The sequence below is a fragment of the Pristis pectinata genome, chromosome 44 (genome assembly GCF_009764475.1).
Source record: "Pristis pectinata isolate sPriPec2 chromosome 44, sPriPec2.1.pri, whole genome shotgun sequence".
Classification (NCBI taxonomy): Eukaryota; Metazoa; Chordata; class Chondrichthyes; order Rhinopristiformes; family Pristidae; genus Pristis; species Pristis pectinata.
In genome coordinates, this window is record NC_067447.1 from 151,179 (window position 1) to 172,781 (window position 21,603).

General features: G+C 44.5%; 2 protein-coding genes across 2 annotated transcripts in view; both read right to left on the minus strand.

Moving 5' to 3' along the window:
* Positions 1 to 21,603, minus strand: part of LOC127566664 (NACHT, LRR and PYD domains-containing protein 3-like) — a 172,082-nt gene that overhangs the window by 35,659 nt on the left and 114,820 nt on the right. The window lies entirely within an intron of this gene.
* On the minus strand, positions 1,567 to 3,210 carry LOC127566692 (beta-1,3-galactosyltransferase 5-like). Its single transcript, XM_052009257.1, has 2 exons — positions 3,138 to 3,210; positions 1,567 to 2,753 (listed from the first exon to the last, which is right to left on the minus strand). Exons 1-2 carry the CDS (start codon positions 3,208 to 3,210, stop codon positions 1,567 to 1,569), a joined length of 1,260 nt encoding a protein of 419 aa, XP_051865217.1.

The window sequence follows — 21,603 nt, forward strand, 5'->3', positions numbered from 1 at the left end:
AATTGTACGTTCGGCTGTCTCAAGATGCCAGCCAATAAAGGGGAGAGATTGTTGACACTAAATCCCTGCAAGCTTGGTGCAGCAGAAGGGGAGAGAGGTCATGCAATCCTTCGCGATAAATCAGTGGGAAGCTGGAATTGCAACTGAAAATATTTAATGGCGGGGGGTGGGGGGATTTGTCCTCAGAGCAACAGGTGCACTGCAGTCGCGAAGGGTGACTTGATCAGTCAGGCACCAGACGTTATACCTTCTACGATTGTCAGTGTAAGAGCGCCCTCTGGAAGAACCCGTGCACAGGATTCAGCCGGTAACACAGAGGGGGAGAGAGAATGGGGCTTTGTAACGTCAACCGCAATATAAATGTCACTGTAAACTTTCAACGCACAAAACAAGGAACTTTGGACTGATCCAGCTATTAATTCCCCAACGGCCCTTGCCCAACCGACGACAGTGTAATCCTGACCAAGGGCGCTGCGGTGGGTAACTCATCTTGAACACAACCCGTGCCCAACCCCTCCTCTCTCTCCTCCGGACCCACACACTATCTACCTCCCCTTTGCTTCCTACCCTCTCTTTGTCCAATTGCTTCCTCATCCTCTCGCTCCCTTTTCTCTTCTCTCCCTCCCTGCCTCTGCAAACGTAGATACCCATCTCTCTCCCAGCCTAGCTCCTTCTCTCTTACTGTCTTTTCAACTCACTCACAGCCTTCTCACTTTATCTCCCCTTTCCTGCCCGAGCTCCCTCTCTCCTCGTTTGCATCCGCTTTCTCTCTCCAGAAACCGTCTCCCTCCTCCACGCTACGGACCTCCCTCCATCTCACTGTTCTCCCCGCTAGTTGTCTCTCTCCACCTCTTTCTTCTCCCGACCCACTCTCTGCCTCTTCGCCTTCTCTCCCGACAGCCTTACCCCCCTTATGTAAGCCCTATTTCACTCCATTCTTTCTTCCCGTTACCACGACCTATCTGTTCGCACACACCTCCGGTCCCCATATTCTCACTGTTCCTGCTCTCAACCCCGCCACAGCTTGCCCCTCAGATCTCTTTCACTCACTCCCACTTCCACACTCTCCCCTCTCCATCTCTACCACCAGTCCGCACCTCGCCCTTACTCTCCGCCGCGTTCCGCCAACAATCTACACCCCCCCCCCATGTTTTCCTCTCCCCTTTCTGGCATTTGTTACTTCCCTACCCCCCCCCTCCCCGCCGGCTCACCTTCATCTTCGCCCACTGCACTCTTGCAGCTCTCTCTCGCTATCTATTTTCAACCCTTCATCAACACCTTCCTAAAATGTATTTTCTAATTCTTTCACAAAATCTCTCCACTTCTCCCCGCCTCTGTCACAGATCCCCCCCAGCATCACCACTCCCAACACTTTGTCCTCTCCTCTCCATGATTTCCGCAGTCCGTCTCAGTCGTTCACTCTCTCGCTCAACACGTCTCTCCCTCTCTCTCTCTCTCTATCTCTCTCACACACACACACTCTGTCTAACTCACTCTCTCTCTCTTCCTTCTCTCTCCTTTTGTCCTATTTTCCTGCCAGCGCAGTCCGCCAACCCGCTCACTCACTTATCCCCGCGCCCACACCCCGTTCTCTTCATCGGCATTTCTCTTGTTTTCCTTTCCAAGATTCACATCCCTTTGGTAGTCCGCGATCCGCTTCGATCGCCTCCAGCTTCTCTTTCCTGTCCTGTCACTCGATCTCCCCCATTTCCCCACACTCTCCGTACTGAAGAAAGTCCGCCCGCCCTCTGATGCGTCGAAATGGGTAAATTGGATTCCGTCACGCGTCCCCGGACATTTCTCATCGGCCGAGACCTGCAGCCCTCTCCAGTAGAGCAACTGCTCGGCGGGTCTGATGTGGTGAGAGGTGACGAGCTGCCGGTAGGAGCAGATGGAGAACTGTACCCGGTGGCCGTAGAAGATGGGTCTGGAGTGGATCTTCACCGGTTCTACCTTCAGCTGCGCCAGGCAAAGCCCCACGTAAACATCCTCGAATTTTAACATGGGAACGCTCTCGGAGACTTTCCACACACGGCAGGCTAGGTCAGTGGAGAGGACGTACCCGATGCCGGAACAGTAAGTTGGGTACATTTTCCGAGGGTACTCCTCCTTGCTGACGTAAAACTTGCTGGCTTTATAACGGGTGGGTCTGGGGTTTTTCACAATTAACCCAGTGGCAAGGTTCCTGCGTGGGTCCCGGGTGAGCAACTCCATCAGATAGTCCGTGTTGACGAATATGTCGCTATCGGTCTTCATCACGAAGGAGGCGGAGGGACAGGAGCAGCAGAGCCACTCCAGACCCAGCAGTACCTTGAGGGTCAGGTTGTAGTACGTGTCCTCGAAATCTCCCTGGATGATGTCCCCGTGCAGCGCGCCCTCCCGCCGGATCCAGTCCTGCCGCTCCCGTCCGTGTCCCAACAGGAAATAGGCGACTGACCTTGCTCCGCCGACTCGTCGCTTGCTCCCCCAGGTCTGGCGGATGGCCGAGCGCGCCTCGAACTCACCGGGGGAGCTGGTTACCAGCAGGACGAGGAAGGGGGCGCTGTTGTCACATCGGCTGGCGGGCTGCATCAGGAAGGAGGTACCATTCAACCGCGAGGGGCAGTGTCGTTGGACTGTCCTGCGGCTCCGATCGCTGATCCACTGCAACACCGGGATCAGACAAAGGATCATCAGCACGACAAACCCATTCTTCAAAAAACGGTTGTCAAATTGTCGTCTGTGGAACATGCACTTCCAACTGCTCGGAACTACTGGAAAAAATAAGAAAATCAATGCATCAACGCTTGCATCCAAACAATGAGAATATTTCGCCAATACTACTTTGGTAGATATGTGATGTGGACAGAAGTTACACGAGGTTCGTCAGGAGATGGCACCCAGGAAGAAAGGGACCGCCCGCAATAAAGCATTTCCCACAGTTTGGCGCTCTCCGGGAACAGATCACCCCACTTCGCTGCACTTGCGGGTCCCTGCCCGGCTCACAGTGCGCTGCTCCTCCGCACAGTCGAAATCACAGTGCTTCGTTTCCTTGCCACTGTTCCTCTGATGAGTTCCCCAGAATTCGGCTGCCTCCCACTCCTGCACTGGCCGTCTCTTGGCATTTCCCCTCCAAATGTGCAGCCATCACTCAGCACGGCTGTTGCTGCGTTTGCTCGACAGGTACTGCCGGTCTCGCAGTGCACTGCTTTCGTGACTCTGCTCTTCCATCGTCACGCCTGTAGTCGTCATTACTGGTGGATGGCTCCACAGTTAGCGGAAGGAGGGGTTCTAAGAACCTCCCGATCCTCAAACATTCTGAGTCCTGCATGCGAACGTTAAATGCAATATGTGTCACCATGTTCAGCCTGTAAAGAAAAGCGGGGTGATTTAGGCTTCCTGATGATGTCTTCTCCGTCGCAGAAGCCAGTCTGCAGCCAATTCCATTCACTGCACGTGATATAAAGGAATGACTGTGCACATTGTCCACAACAAAGTCTACGGAAATTGAATATATCCCGGTTGTAGACTGTAGAACTGCGTTCCAAACAAAAAACAAGCTGCTCAACTAACTAACCTGCCCAGGTGTTCCCACACTCGCACCTATCAGATAATATAGACAATTACCGAGGTATGTACAGCTTTCAAACAGCAGAAACAATCTAATGCCAAAAACTAAAGCTAACCGTCTCCGATTTGAACTAAGAGCAAAAGGATGGAAGTTGTTGGTGATTGAGATGCCAAAAATAAGTTGGTCACCGAGTGCACAGTCTTAGTATTCCGGAACCATTCGTCTGCAAGCCGGATAACAGCCTTGATCCAAACTTGAACCATGAAGTTGTCTTCCACGTGTGAGGTGATATTGGTTGCATCTGGCACGAAGGAAAGCTTTGAGAGCGAGGGTTAAGACTGAGGTAACTCGGTGTCAAGCATAAAGAACTCCAGTGGACGGTGTCACACAAGCGCACAGGTATATGGTTGTGGCTGTGGGACTCTCATCATCCTAGTCTTCGGATATCGATGCAGGAACAGCTCAGAACAATGATCTCGGCCCAAACGTTTTCATAGACCATAGAATCATCGAATGATTGAACAGTACAGCACAATACAGGCCCCTCGGCCCACAATGTTGTGCCGATCTTTAAACCTGGACGAAGACTACATAACCCCTTCCTCCCACATATCCCTCTATTTTAAATTCCTTCACATGCTAAGCTAGAAATCTCTTAAATTTGACAAATGTACCTGCCTCCACCACCGAAGTATTCCATGCCCCAACAACAGTCTGGGTAGAAAACCTTCCTCTGCTATCTCCCTTGAACTTCCCACCCATTACTTTAAAGTCATGCCCTCTTGTATTGAGCATTGGTGCCCTGAGGAAGAGGCGCTGGCTGCCTACTCTATAGATTCCACTTAATATTTTGTACACCTCTATCATGTTTCCTCTCATCCTCCTTCTCTACAAAGAGTAAAGCTCCAGATCCCTTAGTCTCTCCTCATAATCCATACTCTCTAAACCAGGCAGCATCCTGGTAAATCTCCTCTGCATCCTTTCCAGCTCTTCCACATCCTTCCTATAATCGGAGACCAGAACTAGATAAAGCAGATAAAGCGTTGCCTCGCTGCTCTTAAACTCGATCCCACGATTTATGAATACTAACATCACATAAACTTTCTTAATTACCCTATACACCAGTGAGGCAACTTTCAGGGATCTGTGGATATGAACCCCTAGATCCCTCTGCTCCTCCATACTACCCAGAATTCTGCTATTAACTTTGTACTCCACCGTGTAGTTTTCCTTCCAAAGTGAACCACCTCACACTTCTCCGGATTGAACTCCATCTGCCACTTCTCAGCCCAGCTCTGCATCCTATCAATGTCCCTCTGCAATCTTCGACAATCCTCTACACTATCCACAACACCACCGACCTTTGTGTCGTCTGCAATCCTACCCTTCTACCCCCTTGTCCAAGTCATTGACAAATAAAACACGAACCCCTCAGTGACCTTCTTTTATCAGAAGGTCAGAAGTGGGGATAGTTGATCCTGATTTCATCATGTTGAACCCTATTTTCAACTCCTCAGCAAACGAACCAGCCTATGCCTGTCTCCACATCCCTGTCCACATTTTGAACCCTTGAACAGCACTTCCTTAGCCGCATACTTAATTTATACCTCGTGTCCATATATGGGCACAGATTCTGTCGACAACCCGGTGAAGCCTCTGTGACGATTCCCCTCAAGAAGTTTTTTCTCTCCACATTCGTATTTGCTCTTGCTCTGTGAGAAAAACAAATGTATCGGACTCCCCAACGAGTGCGCTACGTCAGACACTTCCTGTCCCCCACCCGTGACCCTTCTGCTCCCATGAGTGGTAAATCTTCCCTCTTCCTGCTCAGCCCCTTCACCATTTCCTATTCTTTTGTGAACATCGATTTCATGCAACAAATGTGACCCATTTGTCAGATCCATAACGCACCCGAATTGTGTAACGCACCTGTGTCCTTCATTGCTTTGGAGGTCACTGGATGTCCACACCCGTCTGTATCTTTAGCCATGGTGATGACAGACGTTCCCATGTTCTGACGTTCTGTAATAAACAGGAGAATTATGCAATAACTGAGACGAAAAACACATTACAATTACATCGTAAACCTTGCCATACACCGTCTGATCCCCTGGAGCCTTATTTACGGTGTGGCAAATACTCTGATCCCCTGAGGCCCGTCCCACCCGGGTTACGCACTATCTGATCATGCGGATACTTCAACTTGCACGATATTTAGCTGAGAAGACCAAACTGCACAACACTGGAAAGTGCAGTTTTACCAAGGCCAGTATAACATTTCAGTAAGACATCTTCATACTTGCATTCCCCCAATAAATTTAGAACATTACAAGAAAACACCGTTCGGCCCACGATGTTTTGTTCAACTGATTAAACGAGTAATTACATACCTAACTGAAATATTCCCTTCTGCCTGCAGTATGTCCATTTCCCTCCTTTTTTGCATATTCATGTGCCTCTCTGAAAATCTTTTAAACGCCTCTGTCGTATTTGCTTCCAATGACTCACCTGGCAGTACATTCCAGGCCACTACTGCAATTCTTGAGGAAATGTTGTCCCGCACATCTACTTTGAACTTACTGCCTCTCACCTTAAATGTTTGCTCTCTGGTATGAGATATTTCGACCCTGGCAAAAAAAAATACCGGCTATGTACTATATCTTTGCTTCTCATGCTTAAATCCTCTATCAGGTCTCCCCTCAGCCTCCGCCACTGCAGAGAAAACAACCCAAGTTTGTCTAACCTCTCCTCAAAGGGCAAACCCTCCAATCATGGCAGTATCCTTTGAAACATCGTCTGCACCTTCTCCAAAACCTTCGCATCCTTCCTATTACGGGGCGACCGTATTTGAATGCAATATTCCTGATGCGGACTAACTAACGTTTTATAAAGCTGCATCATAACTTCCAGACGCTTGAACTCCACGCTCGACTGATAAAGGCAAGCATGCTCACGCCTTATTTCCCACTCTATCAACTTGTGCAGCCACATTCAGGGAGCCATGGACTTGGGCCCCCAAATCCCTATGTCCAGAAACACTGTTAAGGGTTTTACATTTGATTTCCCAAAGTGCAACACCTCTCATTTGGCCGGATTGAACGCCACCTGCCATTTCTCTGCCCATATCTGATGTGATCTGTATCCCGCTGTATCCTCTGGCAATCCGCTGCACTATCCACAACATCGACAATCTTGATATCGTCTGTGAACTGACTAACCCGCCTGTCCTCATTTTCATCCATGTTCTTTACATATATCAACGTTAACATACTAGTTGCCTTCCCAATCGCCGGCAGCTTTCTAGTAAATTGTGTACAAGCCCACCCAGATCTCTTTGAACATCAACATTGCCCGATAGCTCACGATTTAAAATTATACACTGCTTTCTGTTAAATGCGGAAGTGTATACCTTCACATTTTTCCGCGTTACATTTTATCTACCATGCTCTTGTCCATCCTCTCACCTTCTCCATATCCCTTTGAAACGTACTTACCCCCTCAACCGTGCCCACAACTGCGCTCGTTCAATGTCATCATCAAACTTGCTGAGATGAATTTGGTCCTCTCAACCACATCGTCGATAAAGATTCGACCAACTTCCCTCAACCCGCGGCACCCCATTAATTACAGCTTCCTAATCCGAGAAAGACCCCATGTCTCCCGGTCTACTTTCTGCCCAATAAGCAATTCTCAATCCGTGTCAACAGATAACCCCAGTGCCGTGTGCTCACAACGTGTTGACAAACTCCATGTGTGAGATATTATCAAAAAGCCTTCTGAAAATCCAAATTCTCGTTTTTATCTGCATATAAATCCTATATGTGACAGATGTAAATCGAATGTGGCTTCTTGGACACATATGTTTTGCTCCTGTCCTCTTTTGGAAAAATATTGGAAAGATATTTTTAAATTTATCTCAGATGTATTGAAGATTGATTTACAACTTCACCCTATCATTGCAATTTTTGGATTACCAAGGATAGAGTCTGGCCATCGATCTGCATCGGCTAACCGTATTATTGTCTTTGTTACATTAATGGCCAAACGATCCGTTTTTCTTAAATGGAAGGATACAATACCCCCTACTACTGTTCAATGGTTCTCTCAACCTATATCATGTTTAATGTTGGAAAAAATGAGGACTGGAACTGTTGATCCTTCGCTTAAATTTGAAGATATTTGGAGTCCATTTTGTCAATATTTTGACATGATATAGATCCCCTTGTAATAACCTTTCAACTTAGAGGAACGGAGTTGACGACATAATATTGCTCTGTTTCTACTGAGAAATGTTAGTCCAGTTTTTTTTTCTGTTTGTTTTTTTTTGGATTTTGTTTTGTTTAGCTTGGTTTGGTTTGATATATTGTTAATAATTTTTCTTATTTATTGGGGGATTTTTTCTTTCTTTTATATTTATATATAAATCTTTTTCTTTCCTTTCTTTTATATGATATCCATTTACTAAGAGATCATTGGATCTACAGATTTTTAAAAATATTTTGTTGTTCTTTATGATTACTCATGCCATGATTGTTCCCTGGTTCTCTTTGCATTACATGTACAAACATTGATGTTATATATTAATCTGTATTAATTTGAAAACTAATAAAAGTTTGAAAAAGAAAGAAAGAAAATCCAAATTCACCACACCAACTACTTCCTTTTTTTCTATTCTAATATTCATATCAACAAAGAATGGCAAGGTACTTGCAAGGTGCAATTTGTTGTTCTGCGTGTTACGGACTCAGTGAAAGTCCCTTTAAGATAGAGAGTGTGTGTGTATGTGTGTGTGGGGCGTGCTTACGTCAATAGAAGATAAAGGACGTAATGACGTTGTTGAAGAAGTTAGAAGAAGAAAGAGAGAGAGAGAAGGGAGAGAGACACCAGCCTGCTTGTTTTCTCTATCGATGGATGAGAAACAATAACTGTGTTTGCCACTGAAACCCATGTATGGAAGTTGGAAGTAATCTGGTGGAGTTCACTTTGTTGCTGACCTGTAGAAGGAAACAGGTATTTGTGTGTGGACGACCACGGTTCGGATGCTTTTCGGGGTGAGGAAGTCACTACCGAGTAAACACTGAAGTGTCGTTTGGGTTCCATCGTGGAACATTTGGATTTCATATGTACTCTCTCTATGTTTTTCTACATCTACATCTTATCTTCAGACAACGGTGGTTGTTGAAGAAGCCCTTGCTCACGTTTCACCTTATGGCTTGCGGAACTGAACTTTAAGAACCATTCAGGAACTGGGAGTTTTGGACTTTGTCACACACACACACGAAGAGTTTAGTTTTGGGGTTAACGTTCGAGGTTTAACATTCTTGAATTCTAACATACTAACATTTTTACTTTTATTTTACGTATTATCATAAGTAGTGATTAATAAAATAGTTTTTAACACTGAATCATGCTCAGTGTGTTTCTTTTGTTGCTGGTTTGTGACAAAATTGGGGGCTCGTCCGGGATAGTTCCCAAGGTTAACGAGTGTCGTCTGGGATTGTACCCCAGATTGACGAAATTTGTTCGAGATTCAATCCAAAGATTTTTGAGGGAGGTCTGATAAATTCTTTTTAATTGGCTTGTGTGTGTGGAAACCAGCAGCAATGGATATTAAGGCATTTTTGGAGTCACCAACCCAAAAGGGATTGGAGGTGGCGAAAAAGGATGATTTGATAAAGATTGCTACAAGGCTAAACCTTACAGAAGTAAAGCAGTCTATGAGAAAGGCAGATATTCAGAGACTGATAGCTGGCCATTATGTGGAAAAGAAAGTGTTTGAGAAGGAAGTGTTAAAACAGTTTCCTGGCAGTGAAATAGCAATTTCTGAGGCACAGGTGCAGCTGGCAAAGATAGAGGCTGAACGAGAGCAAAATAAATTAGAAGCTGAACGAGAACAAAAGAGATTAGAGGCTGAACGAGAGCAAACCCAGTTAAAGATAGAGGCTGAACGAGAACAAACCCAGTTAAAGATAGAGGCTGAACGAGAACAAAAGAAATTAGAGGCCGAACAAAAGATAACTCAGATGAAGATAGAAGCTGATCTAGCAATGAAGCAGATGGAGCTGGATAACGAGGAGAAAAAGAGGCAGCATGAGTTACAAATGAAGCGTAGGAGTTCGGAATCTGATTCTGATGATGGTTTTTCAGCCAGCAGGGAGGTTCGATTAGTCCCTCCGTTTGAAGAAGATCAGGTTGATCAGTATTTCCAACATTTTGAAAAGGTTGCTGTGAGTTCAAACTGGCCAAGGAAAGGATGGGCTCTTATGGTACAGAGTGTGATTAAAGGTAAAGCTCAAAAAGCTTATTCTGCTTTGTCTGTTGAGGATGCAGCTGATTATACCAAGGTAAAACAAGCTATTTTGAAGGCCTATGAATTGGTCCCTGAGGCTTATAGACAAAAATTCAGAGACTTGAGGAAATCTGCAGATCAGACTTATATGGAATTTGCCAATGGAAAGAGAATATGTTTTGAACGATGGTGCCTGGCTAAAAATGTAGATGGGGATTATGATAAATTGACAGAATTGATACTGGTGGAAGACTTTAAAAGATGTGTTCCAGCTGAATTAACAACATATTTAAATGAAAAGGCAGTGGAAACTTTACAAGAAACTGCTAGGTTGGCAGATGATTATGCTTTAACCCATAAATCCAAATGGGGACAACCTAAAACCTTTCAAAAGAGTTACAAAGACAATCCAGGTAAACCAGAGATTAAATTGGGAGGTAATCAAAAAGGAAAAGATGAAAAGAAGCCAGGGCTGGAGAAATCTGTTGAGCGTACTTGTTATTACTGTAGGAAACCTGTCCACGTGATATCTAATTGTGCCCTTTTGAAGAAAAAGAAGGAAGCTGGGCCCAATGCTTGCTTTCAGGCAATTAAAAATCAAAAAGGTTTAGGAGATGCTGTTAAAGATCAGTCCTTGCAAGAGGGAAAAGCGGAAAAGTTGGAGGAGGTGAGAAAGGAATTCCGTTCGTATGTATCAGAGGGTTTTGTTTCACTGAATGATGAGTCACCCCAGGTGCCAGTGAAAATTCTTAGAGATACTGGGGCTAGTCAATCTCTCTTGCTGGACAGTGTTTTAAATTTTGGTGAAGAAAGTGACACTGGTGAAGTAAATCTAGTGCGAGGCGTTACAGGTGAGACCATGTCTGTCCCTTTTCACAGGGTGATTTTAAAGTCAAAGTTCGTAGAAGGACCAGTCGAGATAGGGATAAGACCTAGTTTGCCAGTGGAAGGAGTTTCTTTGTTATTGGGAAATGACCTTGCAAATGGAGAAAGTGATCCTGTGGTACGGTTAACAACCAAACCAAGGATTGATGAGTCTGAGGATGATTCAGATGTTTACCCATCATGTGCGGTGACTCGAGCTAGAGCTAAAGAATTAGCCAAGACAGACAGTCCGGTGCAGTCTGATGTAGTTCCTTGTGACAGTCCTAAACAGGAAGAAAATTTTGATGCCTTATCTGAGACTTTTCTGTCTTCACTGGAGGATCAACATCCTTACAGTGAGCCTGAATTTAAAGATTTGTCTTTGTCGAGGAAGGATTTTATGGTGGAACAGACAAAGGACCCTGAATTGACAGAATTGAAAGAAAAAGCACTCTCATGTGAGGAGATTGAAAAGGTGACAACTGGATACTATGTCAAAAATGGAGTGTTAATGAGGAAATGGAGACCTCCTCATGTTCCTGTTAATGAGGATTGGGAAGTTATTCATCAGGTTGTTGTTCCAAAAGTTTATAGGGATGAGATTTTAAACCTGGCCCATAGTATGCCTTTGGGTGGTCATTTTGGTGTGAATAAAACTGTAGGGAAGATCTTGAAACAATTCTATTGGCCTGGTTTGAGAAAAGATGTGGTGATGTTTTGTCGAACCTGCCACACATGTCAGATGGTAGGTAAACCAAATCAAAAACCCCCTGTGGCTCCTTTGAAACCAATTCCTGCTTTTGATGAACCCTTTTCGAAGGTGATTGTGGACTGTGTTGGCCCCTTACCAAAGTCTAAGACTGGAAATCAGTATTTGTTAACCATCATGTGTGCCACTTCTAGATTTCCAGAGGCAATACCCCTTAGAAATATTAAGGCCAAGACGGTGTCAAAGGCTCTTGTAAAATTTTTTACCTTGTTTGGTTTGCCAAAAGAAATCCAATCTGATCAAGGTAGTAATTTTATGTCAAAAATTTTTCAACAAATAGTCTATGAGCTGGGAGCAAAGCAGATTGTATCATCTGCATATCACCCAGAATCTCAAGGAGCTCTGGAGAGATTTCATTCTACTCTCAAAAATATGCTGAAGACTTATTGCTTTGAAAACACCAAGGATTGGGACGAAGGTATCCATTTACTTTTGTTTGCCGTTAGAGAATCGATCCAGGAGTCAATAGGATTTAGTCCGTTTGAGCTTGTGTTTGGACATCGGGTGAGAGGACCTTTGGAGTTGTTGAGAGAGCAATGGGTTAATGAGGAAGTTCACTTGAGTCTGTTGGACTATGTCCAAAAATTTAAAACTCGGTTGGAGAGAGTCTGCCAGCTAGCGAGAGAGAATCTGAAAACAAGCCAGATAAGAATGAAGACATATTTTGATAGACATGCTCGGCCTAGGACATTCGCAGTGGGGCAAAAGGTGTTGGTATTTTTCCCTAGCCAAAATAATCCCTTGCAAGCTCGTTTTTCTGGACCCTATGTTATTGAATCTCGAGTGACTGATCTAACATATATAATCAAAACACCAGATAGACGCAAGAAAACACAACTCTGTCATGTAAACATGCTAAAACCTTATTATGAGAGGGATTCAGTTGTGGCCTTGGTGGATGGTGAAAAGGTTGTTTCTAGAATGCCTGATGTTGATGTTGAGGAAGGCCAATTTAGACCAAATATTGTTCCATCGAAACTGAAAAACCAAAATATCATGGAGAACCTTGAAACGAAGTTGGACCATTTACAAGTTTCACAAAAACAACAGATGAGAGAATTAATTTTAAAATTTAAAAATCTGTTCCCAGATGTTCCAAACAGAACATCGATAATTACCCATGATGTTGATGTTGGGGATGCAAAACCAATCAAACAACACCCATATCGAATGAATGTGGAAAAAAGTAAACTTGTTGATCAGGAAATCAAATACATGTTGGAAAATGATATTATTAGACATTCTACTTCAAATTGGAGTTCGCCCTGTGTTATTGTACCTAAACCTGATGGAACTGTTAGATTTTGCACAGATTACAGGAAAGTGAATGCTGTAACAAAGTCAGATGCTTACCCTATTCCTAGGGTGGATGATTGCATAGATAGAGTGGGAAAGGCAAAATTTCTTACAAAGATTGACCTATTAAAAGGGTACTGGTGTGTTCCATTAACAGATAGAGGAAGGGAAATTTCAGCCTTTGTAACCCCTTCTGGATTGTATGAATACAATGTTTTGCCATTTGGAATGAAAAATGCTCCGGCAACATTTCAAAGAATGATTAATTCAGTGATTCATGGGTTAAAACATACAGATGCCTACATTGACGACTTAGTGACTGGGAATGATACTTGGGAAGATCACATCTCTGCGTTAGAAAGGTTGTTTGAAAGACTTTCCAAGGCTAACCTTACAGTTAACTTGGCTAAAAGTGAATTTGGCCATGCCACTGTGACGTATCTTGGTTATGTTGTAGGTCAAGGCAAGCAAGCTCCTGTTCAGGCAAAAGTTCAAGCAATATCTGAGTTCCCTATTCCCACAGGTACGAGGACTGTTAGAAGATTTTTGGGAATGGTTGGATATTATCGAAAATTTTGTAAGAATTTTGCTGATATTGCTCTTCCCCTAACTAATCTTCAGAAGAAGGGAGTAAAGTTTGTTTGGACAGATTCTTGTCAAGAAGCATTTGAGAAGCTGAAAGCCATTTTATGCTACCATCCTGTGCTCAGAACACCTGACTTTGAAAAGCCATTTTCATTAGCAGTAGATGCCAGTGATGAAGCTGCAGGAGCTGTGTTGTTGCAGAAGGGTGACCTTGATGATATTGACCATCCTGTAGCTTACTTTTCAAAGAAATTTAATGAGCATCAAAAGAATTATTCCACCATAGAGAAAGAATTACTGTCGCTTGTTTTAGCCTTGCAACATTTCAGTGTATATGTTTGCACCGCTCAGAAACCATTGACTGTGTATACAGATCATAACCCATTGGTGTTTCTGAGCCGAGTCAAAAACAAGAACAGAAGGCTGTTAAACTGGAGTTTAATTTTGCAAGAGTTTGATCTCATGATAACTCACATTAAAGGCAAAGATAATGTGATTGCTGATTGTCTTTCCCGATGTTAAATGGGAAACATGTATCTGTACTAATCTGATAGTCTGTAGTTGTGTAGCATGATAATTATTAAAATTACTAACTATGCGCGGTTAAAATTTTCTTGGAAAAATTTTTTTTTAGGTGGGAGGTGTTACGGACTCAGTGAAAGTCCCTTTAAGATAGAGAGTGTGTGTATATGTGTGTGTGGGGCGTGCTTACGTCAATAGAAGATAAAGGACGTAATGACGTTGTTGAAGAAGTTAGAAGAAGAAAGAGAGAGAGAGAAGGGAGAGAGACACCAGCCTGCTTGTTTTTCTCTATCGATGGATGAGAAACAATAAGCGTGTTTGCCACTGAAATCCATGTATGGAAGTTGGAAGTAATCCGGTGGAGTTCACTTTGTTGCTGACCTGTAGAAGGTAACAGGTATTTGTGTGTGGACGACCACGGTTCGGATGCTTTTCGGGGTGAGGAAGTCACTACCGAGTAAACACTGAAGTGTCGTTTGGGTTCCATCGTGGAACATTTGGATTTCGTATGTACTCTCTCTATGTTTTTCTACATCTACATCTTATCTTCAGACAACGGTGGTTGTTGAAGAAGCCCTTGCTCACGTTTCACCTTATGGCTTGCGGAACTGAACTTTAAGAACCATTCAGGAACTGGGAGTTTTGGACTTTGTCACACACACACACGAAGAGTTTAGTTTTGGGGTTAACGTTCGAGGTTTAACATTCTTGAATTCTAACATACTAACATTTTTACTTTTATTTTACGTATTATCATAAGTAGTGATTAATAAAATAGTTTTTAACACTGAATCATGCTCAGTGTGTTTCTTTTGTTGCTGGTTTGTGACATGCGATACTTGAAGCGTGAAAACTGACAGCCACAATGTTCGTGACGATACCTTTCCACAGGATGTTTTCCTGCGCCCACAATACGGAACCCGGTGCGCCCTTTGTGTTCAAATCAAAACAAAACGGTTCGACAATCTACTGTCATTACAAAGGTGGCTTAAAATTAGGCGTAACCCTTTCTGCTACAAGAAATGGACTAACACAGATACAGTCTTAATAATCTGCAGTATTTCCGTCAGCAGCACTCCTTGCAAATTCCCCTCCAGCCACCTCTTCGCGTTTATTACAAAAGTCAGTTTTCTATTTCAATATTGGTGACGGCACCCTTCCCTCCGTGGGTAACTTCAGATGCACCTACCCATGTGAGAGATGCGTTCAGCATCGATACAGCTGAAATGACCTGGGAGGGGCCTTTTCTCTTCTGGGGAATATCATATTAACGTGAATCTGTCAGGCCTCCATTCTCCCACCGAATTCATCTGCTGATACCAGTCAAAATTTTCTGTCACGTGAAACATGAACTACTTCGCTCTGTAGTTTCTCCTCGATTCGGTCCCGGGTAAGGACGGACTGATGTCTCGGGTGTTGGGCAGAGACCAATAACCGTCCGGTCTAACGTGTTCACTCTGCACTGAGCTGAACAGTTCGGTCTCAGCTAATGGTCCCGAAGCTCATCAAATATATAAATAAACAGGGACAGGGAAAGGCTCAGTTTTATCAAAAAAGGAATAGGGCCCGACAGGACTGGCTGGAAGGAGTCACAAGCCCAGTCCGCTGGGCATTAAAGTTCCAGTTTGACGGAAAATATCGCTGAACTAGAATGGGTTAAACCCCCCGAATACCGGGACCAACATTATATCTCGTGACTTATGGCATTATCTATTTGCGTACGGGGTGATATCCGGACTGCGGTTTGCACTAAATACCCGATCCTGTGAAGAGGTGGCCTGCCACAGTCCCGGATCCAGCCACCCTCTGAGAACGGCCGGGGACAGGTCTGTTAGCGGGAGGAGGGGGTATGGGTCAAATGGAGGAAACACAGTCAGGACTATCACAGGCTGTGTTAACCTTACCTGACGATCGCAGATGATTTATGCCGGGATTTCTGTGCACATCTCTGAATTTCCCTCCGTGTTACTCCATCCTAACCAACTTGGCGGATGTTCCTTGTTTATTTCAGCGACTCCAGAGCTGTGAATTTGATCCACCCCTAGGTCTGACAAGCGTGATCTCCGCCCTCTGTATGATTGTAATGCTAAGCAGTGCTGCCTGACGGCATATCTAAAACGTTCCTCATCTGTCCCAGGTCAAGGAGCAGCCTTTCTGATTGAATCAAACAGAAGTACCTCTACAAATTAACCCGCTGCTGTTGTGAACATGTTTGGTCAAACAATTTGCCGAACACTTTCATTTGCAAGGAAATTAGTAACAACGACACATAAAGGCACCGTTACACCTCCATCAGGGACATTGTGTGCTCCAAGTCTCTCAGGACCCTCGCTCCTTCAAAGCTTTTTTTTCCCGACGTAACATCCTTGGAATATGGTAGCCTCTGATGGGAGGTGTGCTGATATTTATAAATATAGAAAAAAGAACAGCATATGCCTGAAATATAACATCAGAAAATACTGCAGGTACACAGCAGATCGGGATATATTTGTGAAAGCGGAAGTCTTAAAGTTTCAGGTTGAAGAACCTTCATCAGAAAGAGAGGAATTCAAGTTTCCAGAACGAGAAAAAGACTGGTGCAAGTTATTTTTCAAGAAAATCCGGTTTTAGGCGTGGACAGGACGAAAGGAATTATCTGTGACAGGGAGAGGCCAGGGTTATCCGGGACCAGTAATTAACTTCCTCCACTCGATGGGTTAACTGATGTAGTTTCAGGGTAACGATACAAAGAGCATGTTGTGACGTGGAATGCAGGGCAGTCGGACAAGACCAGCGGCCCCGTAGAAGAAAAGCTTTCGTCAACATGACGGGTCGACACCCTGCGTCAGAAAATTCAATGTGTGGCCAACACACCCATGTTCCTGGGTTCTGACTATTGTCCTGTGCAAGGACACACAGAGCTCCTCGAACATCAGCCTTCAACCACTGCACTATGTCTCAATAACAGTTGACTTTCGGTTCCTGTCCCCAAAATGGAAGACCTCGCATTTTCGCCGCCTTGTATCTTAGATATCTCTGCTCGAGGACACACACCATGGGCTTCACCCACCTCTCCTTTACCCTAAAGTTTATATCACTGTAGGATATGACATAACTTACAATGAACAGGGTTTGAGTCCCCAAACAATCAGATTAAACGTCGTTTTGAAAATACAGTCGAGATGCAATAAAATACAAATGATGAGGTGGAAACATGGGAAATAAATTTAATTTCCTCTGCGGGAAAAAGGATGTCCAGAAATTGGGAAGAGAACATTGCAGAACATAAACCGCATCGAAGGACATTGATGTCCAGAGAAGGGAAGGTGGTGTCCATAACGAACCAGAGTGGGTGCCTGCAGTACTGAAGTAACGTTTTTCACCTTCCTTCTTTACAGCAGGTGCACTACAAATAACAAAGGTACAACTTCTCCATTCCACAAGTAATGTATAGGACACACTCCAATTCTCAACCCTCGGCGAGTTACAAGTAACGCTTCAGTCTCTCTCGCGGAAGCCCCTTTGTTACATTCAGGTCCGTTCCCCGGTGCAGCGAATCTGTGTGTGGCTTCAGACCGCGAGAGAATGCAGTGCAGTTCACACAGGTAATTCCAGGTCGCCTGAAAGCACGAACATCAAACCCAGGAAGGCTTTCCGAACCCCAGGTATGTTTTCCGTCCTGGTCCATTATCGCCTCTCAGGACTGGACATCAGCATCTGGGATGGGTACTGCTGCCGACCCACTTCACAAGCTTTTCTTTCTAGGGAAACAAAGGAATGCAGATGCTTTAATCTGGATGAAAAACACAATGATGCTGGAGGAACTCAGCAGGCCAGGCAGTATCAGTGGAGAAAAGCAGGCGGTCGACGTCTCGGGTCAGGACCCCTCTTCAGGACCGCAAGACAGCACACTGAAGAAAGGTCCTGCCCGAAACGTTGACCGCCTGCTTTACTCCACCGATGCTGCCTGGCCTGCTGAGTTCCACCAGTATCATTGTGTTTTTCAACCTTATCTTTCTGCCGGTAACCCCGACGATTTACGATTTAGCCAAGGGAGCAAATTGCTTTAACGGGACCAGCAGTTCAGACTGCATAATAATTCTCTGTGACTCTATTATAGAACATAGAACATAGAACAATTACAGCAGAATTCAGGACCTTTGGCCCACAAAGATGTGCCGAACATGTCCCTACCCTAGAAATTACTAGGCCCACACATAGCCCTCTTATTTTACTCAGCTCCGTGTACCTATCAAACAGTCTCTTGGAAGACCCTATTGTATCAGCCTCCACCATCGTTTCAGGCAGCCTATTCCACGCACTCACCACTCTCTGAGTAAAAAACTTACCCCTGACATCTCCTCTATACCTACTCCCCAGCACATTAAACTTATGTCCTCTTGTGGCCACCAATTCAGCCCTAAGGAAAAGCCTCTGACTATCTACTCTATCAATATCTCTCATCATCTTATACACCTCAGTCAGGTCCCCCCTAATCCTCATGGCCGAGTTCCCTCAACCTGCTTTCATAAGGAACGCTCCGCATTCCAGGCAGCATCCTTGTAAATCGCCTCTGCACCCTCTCTATGGCTTCCACATCTTTCCTGTAGTGAGGCGACCAGAACTGAGCACAATACTCCAAGTAGGGTCTGACTAGGGACCTATATAGCTGCAACAATATCTCCCGGTTCCTAAATTCAATTCCCCGATTGATGAAGGACAATACACCATATGCCTTCTTAACCACAGAGTCAACCTGCGCAGCCGCTTTGAGCGTCCTATGGACTCGGACCCCAACATCTCTCTGATCCTCCACACTGCCAAGAGTCCTACCGTTAATACTATATTCCGCCGACATATTTGACCTACCAAAATGAACCACTTCACACTTATCTGGGTTCAACTGCATCTTCCACTTCTCAGCCCATCTCCGCATCCTATATATGTCCCTCTGTAACCTCTGACAACCGTACAAACTATGCACAACATCCCCAACCTTCGTGTCTCCGCACACTTACTAACCCACCCCTCCACTTCCTCATCCAGGTCGTTTATAAAAATCACAAATAGTCAGGGTCCCAGTACAGATTCCTGAGGTACAGCACTGGTCACCGATATCCACTCAGAATACGACTCTTCAACAACCATTCTTTGCCTTCTGTGGGCCAGCCAGTTCTCGATCCACACTGCAATGTCCCCTTGGAACCCATGTCTCCTCACCTTCTCCATAAGCCTCGCATTGGGTACCTTCTCAAACGCCTTGCTGAAATCCATATACACTACATCTACTGCTCTGCCTTCATCGATGTGCTTAGTCACATCCTCAAAAAATTCAATCAGGCTCGTAAGGCAGGACCTGCCCTTAACAAAGCCATGCTGAATATACCTAATCATGTTACACCTCTCCAAATATTCATAAATCCTGCCTCTCAGGATCTTCTCCATCAGCTTACCAACCACTGAGGTAAGACTCACCGGTCTATAATTTCCTGGGCTATCCCTACTCCCTTTCTTGAACAAGGGAACAACATCCGCAACCCTCCAATCTTCCGGAACCTCTCCCGTCTTTATGGACGACACAAAGATCATCACAGAGGCTCCACAATCTCCTCCCTCGCCTCCCACAGCAACCTGGGGTACATTTCATCCGGTATATGGAAGACCATACCCGATTAGGTGGCCGGTTTATGTAGCACCTTGGTCTATATGCAAGAGATCACCTGTATTTCTTTCACATTGATTTTCCTTCGACACCGACTCTGACCTGTCTGTTTGTGGCCTACTACACAATAAAAAAGAGGTCCTTACAAGCAATAGGAACAGATCCTCTATGGAAACAGTTCCTTGCATCCTTCCTGACTCCTAAGTGTGGAACTCCTCAACTCACAGTAAGTCGCGTTCTCTGTGCCTACACCAGACCCGGCCATCTTTTTCTGCCATTTACCCATCTGGGAAGTTAACTCAGCTTTTTCTCTCTGTATCAGCAGAATCGCGCCGACTGGTTCTGTCCGACAGCCGTGTAGTTTGTAACTTTGTCCACTTCTGTGTTTGTATTCTCAGTCTCCAACTGACCCCATGAACGTCTACAAGCCTCGGACTCATCCTCTCACAAACATTCCCACTGGCCCCACCAGAGTCTCCAGTTTTACGTTCCTGGGGGCATACATCACCGAGGACTTCTCCTGGGCAATACACACTTCAGCTGTCATTAGGAAGGCACAGCAACGTCTCTATTCTTTGAGAAAATTGAGGAGAGCCAAACTGTTTCAGAACATTCTGGTCAACTTCTCCTGGTGTGCTGTGGAGAGCATCCTGACATGCAGCATTACTGCTTGATATACCAGCTGCACTAGGAAAGAGCAGAAGGCTCTGCAGAGAGTTATGAAGACGGCCCAAAACATTATTGGGACTCAGTTACCAGCGATGGAGCACATCTATTAGGACCGATGTCGGAGCAAGGCTTTGAACATCATTCGAGAAGCAGCTCACCCTGCTCACTACCTTTTTAAACTACTTCGCTCTGGTAGGCGACATAGGACAATACATGCATACACTACAAGACTGAAACACAGCTTTTTTCCTAAAGTTGTTAAATTGTTGAACATGGACTGACACCTCCTATACATACATATATACACATAGTATGTCTTCCCCCCTTTACCGGCTGGACTCATCATGGTGTGAATTAATATATTGATATTGATATGTTGTTGATTATAATTATTATTATCACGGTTAATTTGCACACTGCTTTTTTATACTTTATATTTGTGTATGAATGTTTGTTTTATTTTATAAGTTATATTTGCACTTATCAATTTACTGTTTTGGTTTTTATTAGGCAAGGGAGTGCCATCGTAATTTAGTTGTGTTGTTGTTGCAACAGTATAATGACAAATAAAGAATAAACAAACAAAACAAAGAAACATCGTCGCATTAGCCTAGAAGTGACTTGTATTTCTCTTCCTCATTTCTGTCGAAAAGTCTTCGATCTGAAACGTGAACTGTTTCTCTTTCAAAAATTTTGCCCAACATGCTGAGTGTCTGCAGCATTTTCTGTTTATCTTTGTGAATTACAGGATCTGCAAACTTATTTTTTATTCCAATAATGTCATAGACAAACACCATCACCGTTCTGGTGGAAACTGTCCTACAATACAGCATTCTGGTGTAAAGTTTTAACATAAATTCCTTCCTTGTGATGACGAGGGAATTCAGAAAACGCTAATAACAGTATAAATGAAGGCTGAGAGATTTGGTGTGAAAAATGCCGGATGGAAATGTAGCAGCTTCTTGAGGTACCGATATAACGAAACATCCTGCAATTGGAATTGTTGGGCAAAATGTTTGACCAAGTATGTTCACAGTTGCAGTGGGAGTAATTTGTCGAGGGGATTTGGTTTGATTCCAGCAGAAAGTCGGCTCCCTGTCCTTGGACAGGTTAGGAATATCCGATGAGAAAACTGCCCTACACCAGGAAGCACCGTTCTCACACAGGCCGAGCTCAAACCTTCCAGAAGAAGGGGAAGATCAAATTCACAGCGTGATATTTGGTGGGATGGAATGACAAGGAGACAACTTGTCAGATCTACATGGAAATCCAGAGAGAATCTATTTCCGGCCGAGAGTTAAGATTAACACAGTCATTATTTATTCCATTAGCCCCATTCCCCTTCACCCGCTGTCTGACCGGTCCCGGGCAGGAGATCCGGTCGTTCTGTGAGAAGGCTGTCCAATAGAAACTGCGGC

Bases quoted from the DNA above. Each gene is read 5' to 3' on its own strand.
- LOC127566692 (XM_052009257.1), bottom strand. From the start codon at position 3,210: ATGGAAGAGCAGAGTCACGAAAGCAGTGCACTGCGAGACCGGCAGTAC. The intron at 2,754-3,137 runs GTGCTGAGTGAT...TATTTTTTCCAG, and splicing joins GAGCAAACGCAGCAACAGCC to TAGTTCCGAGCAGTTGGAAG.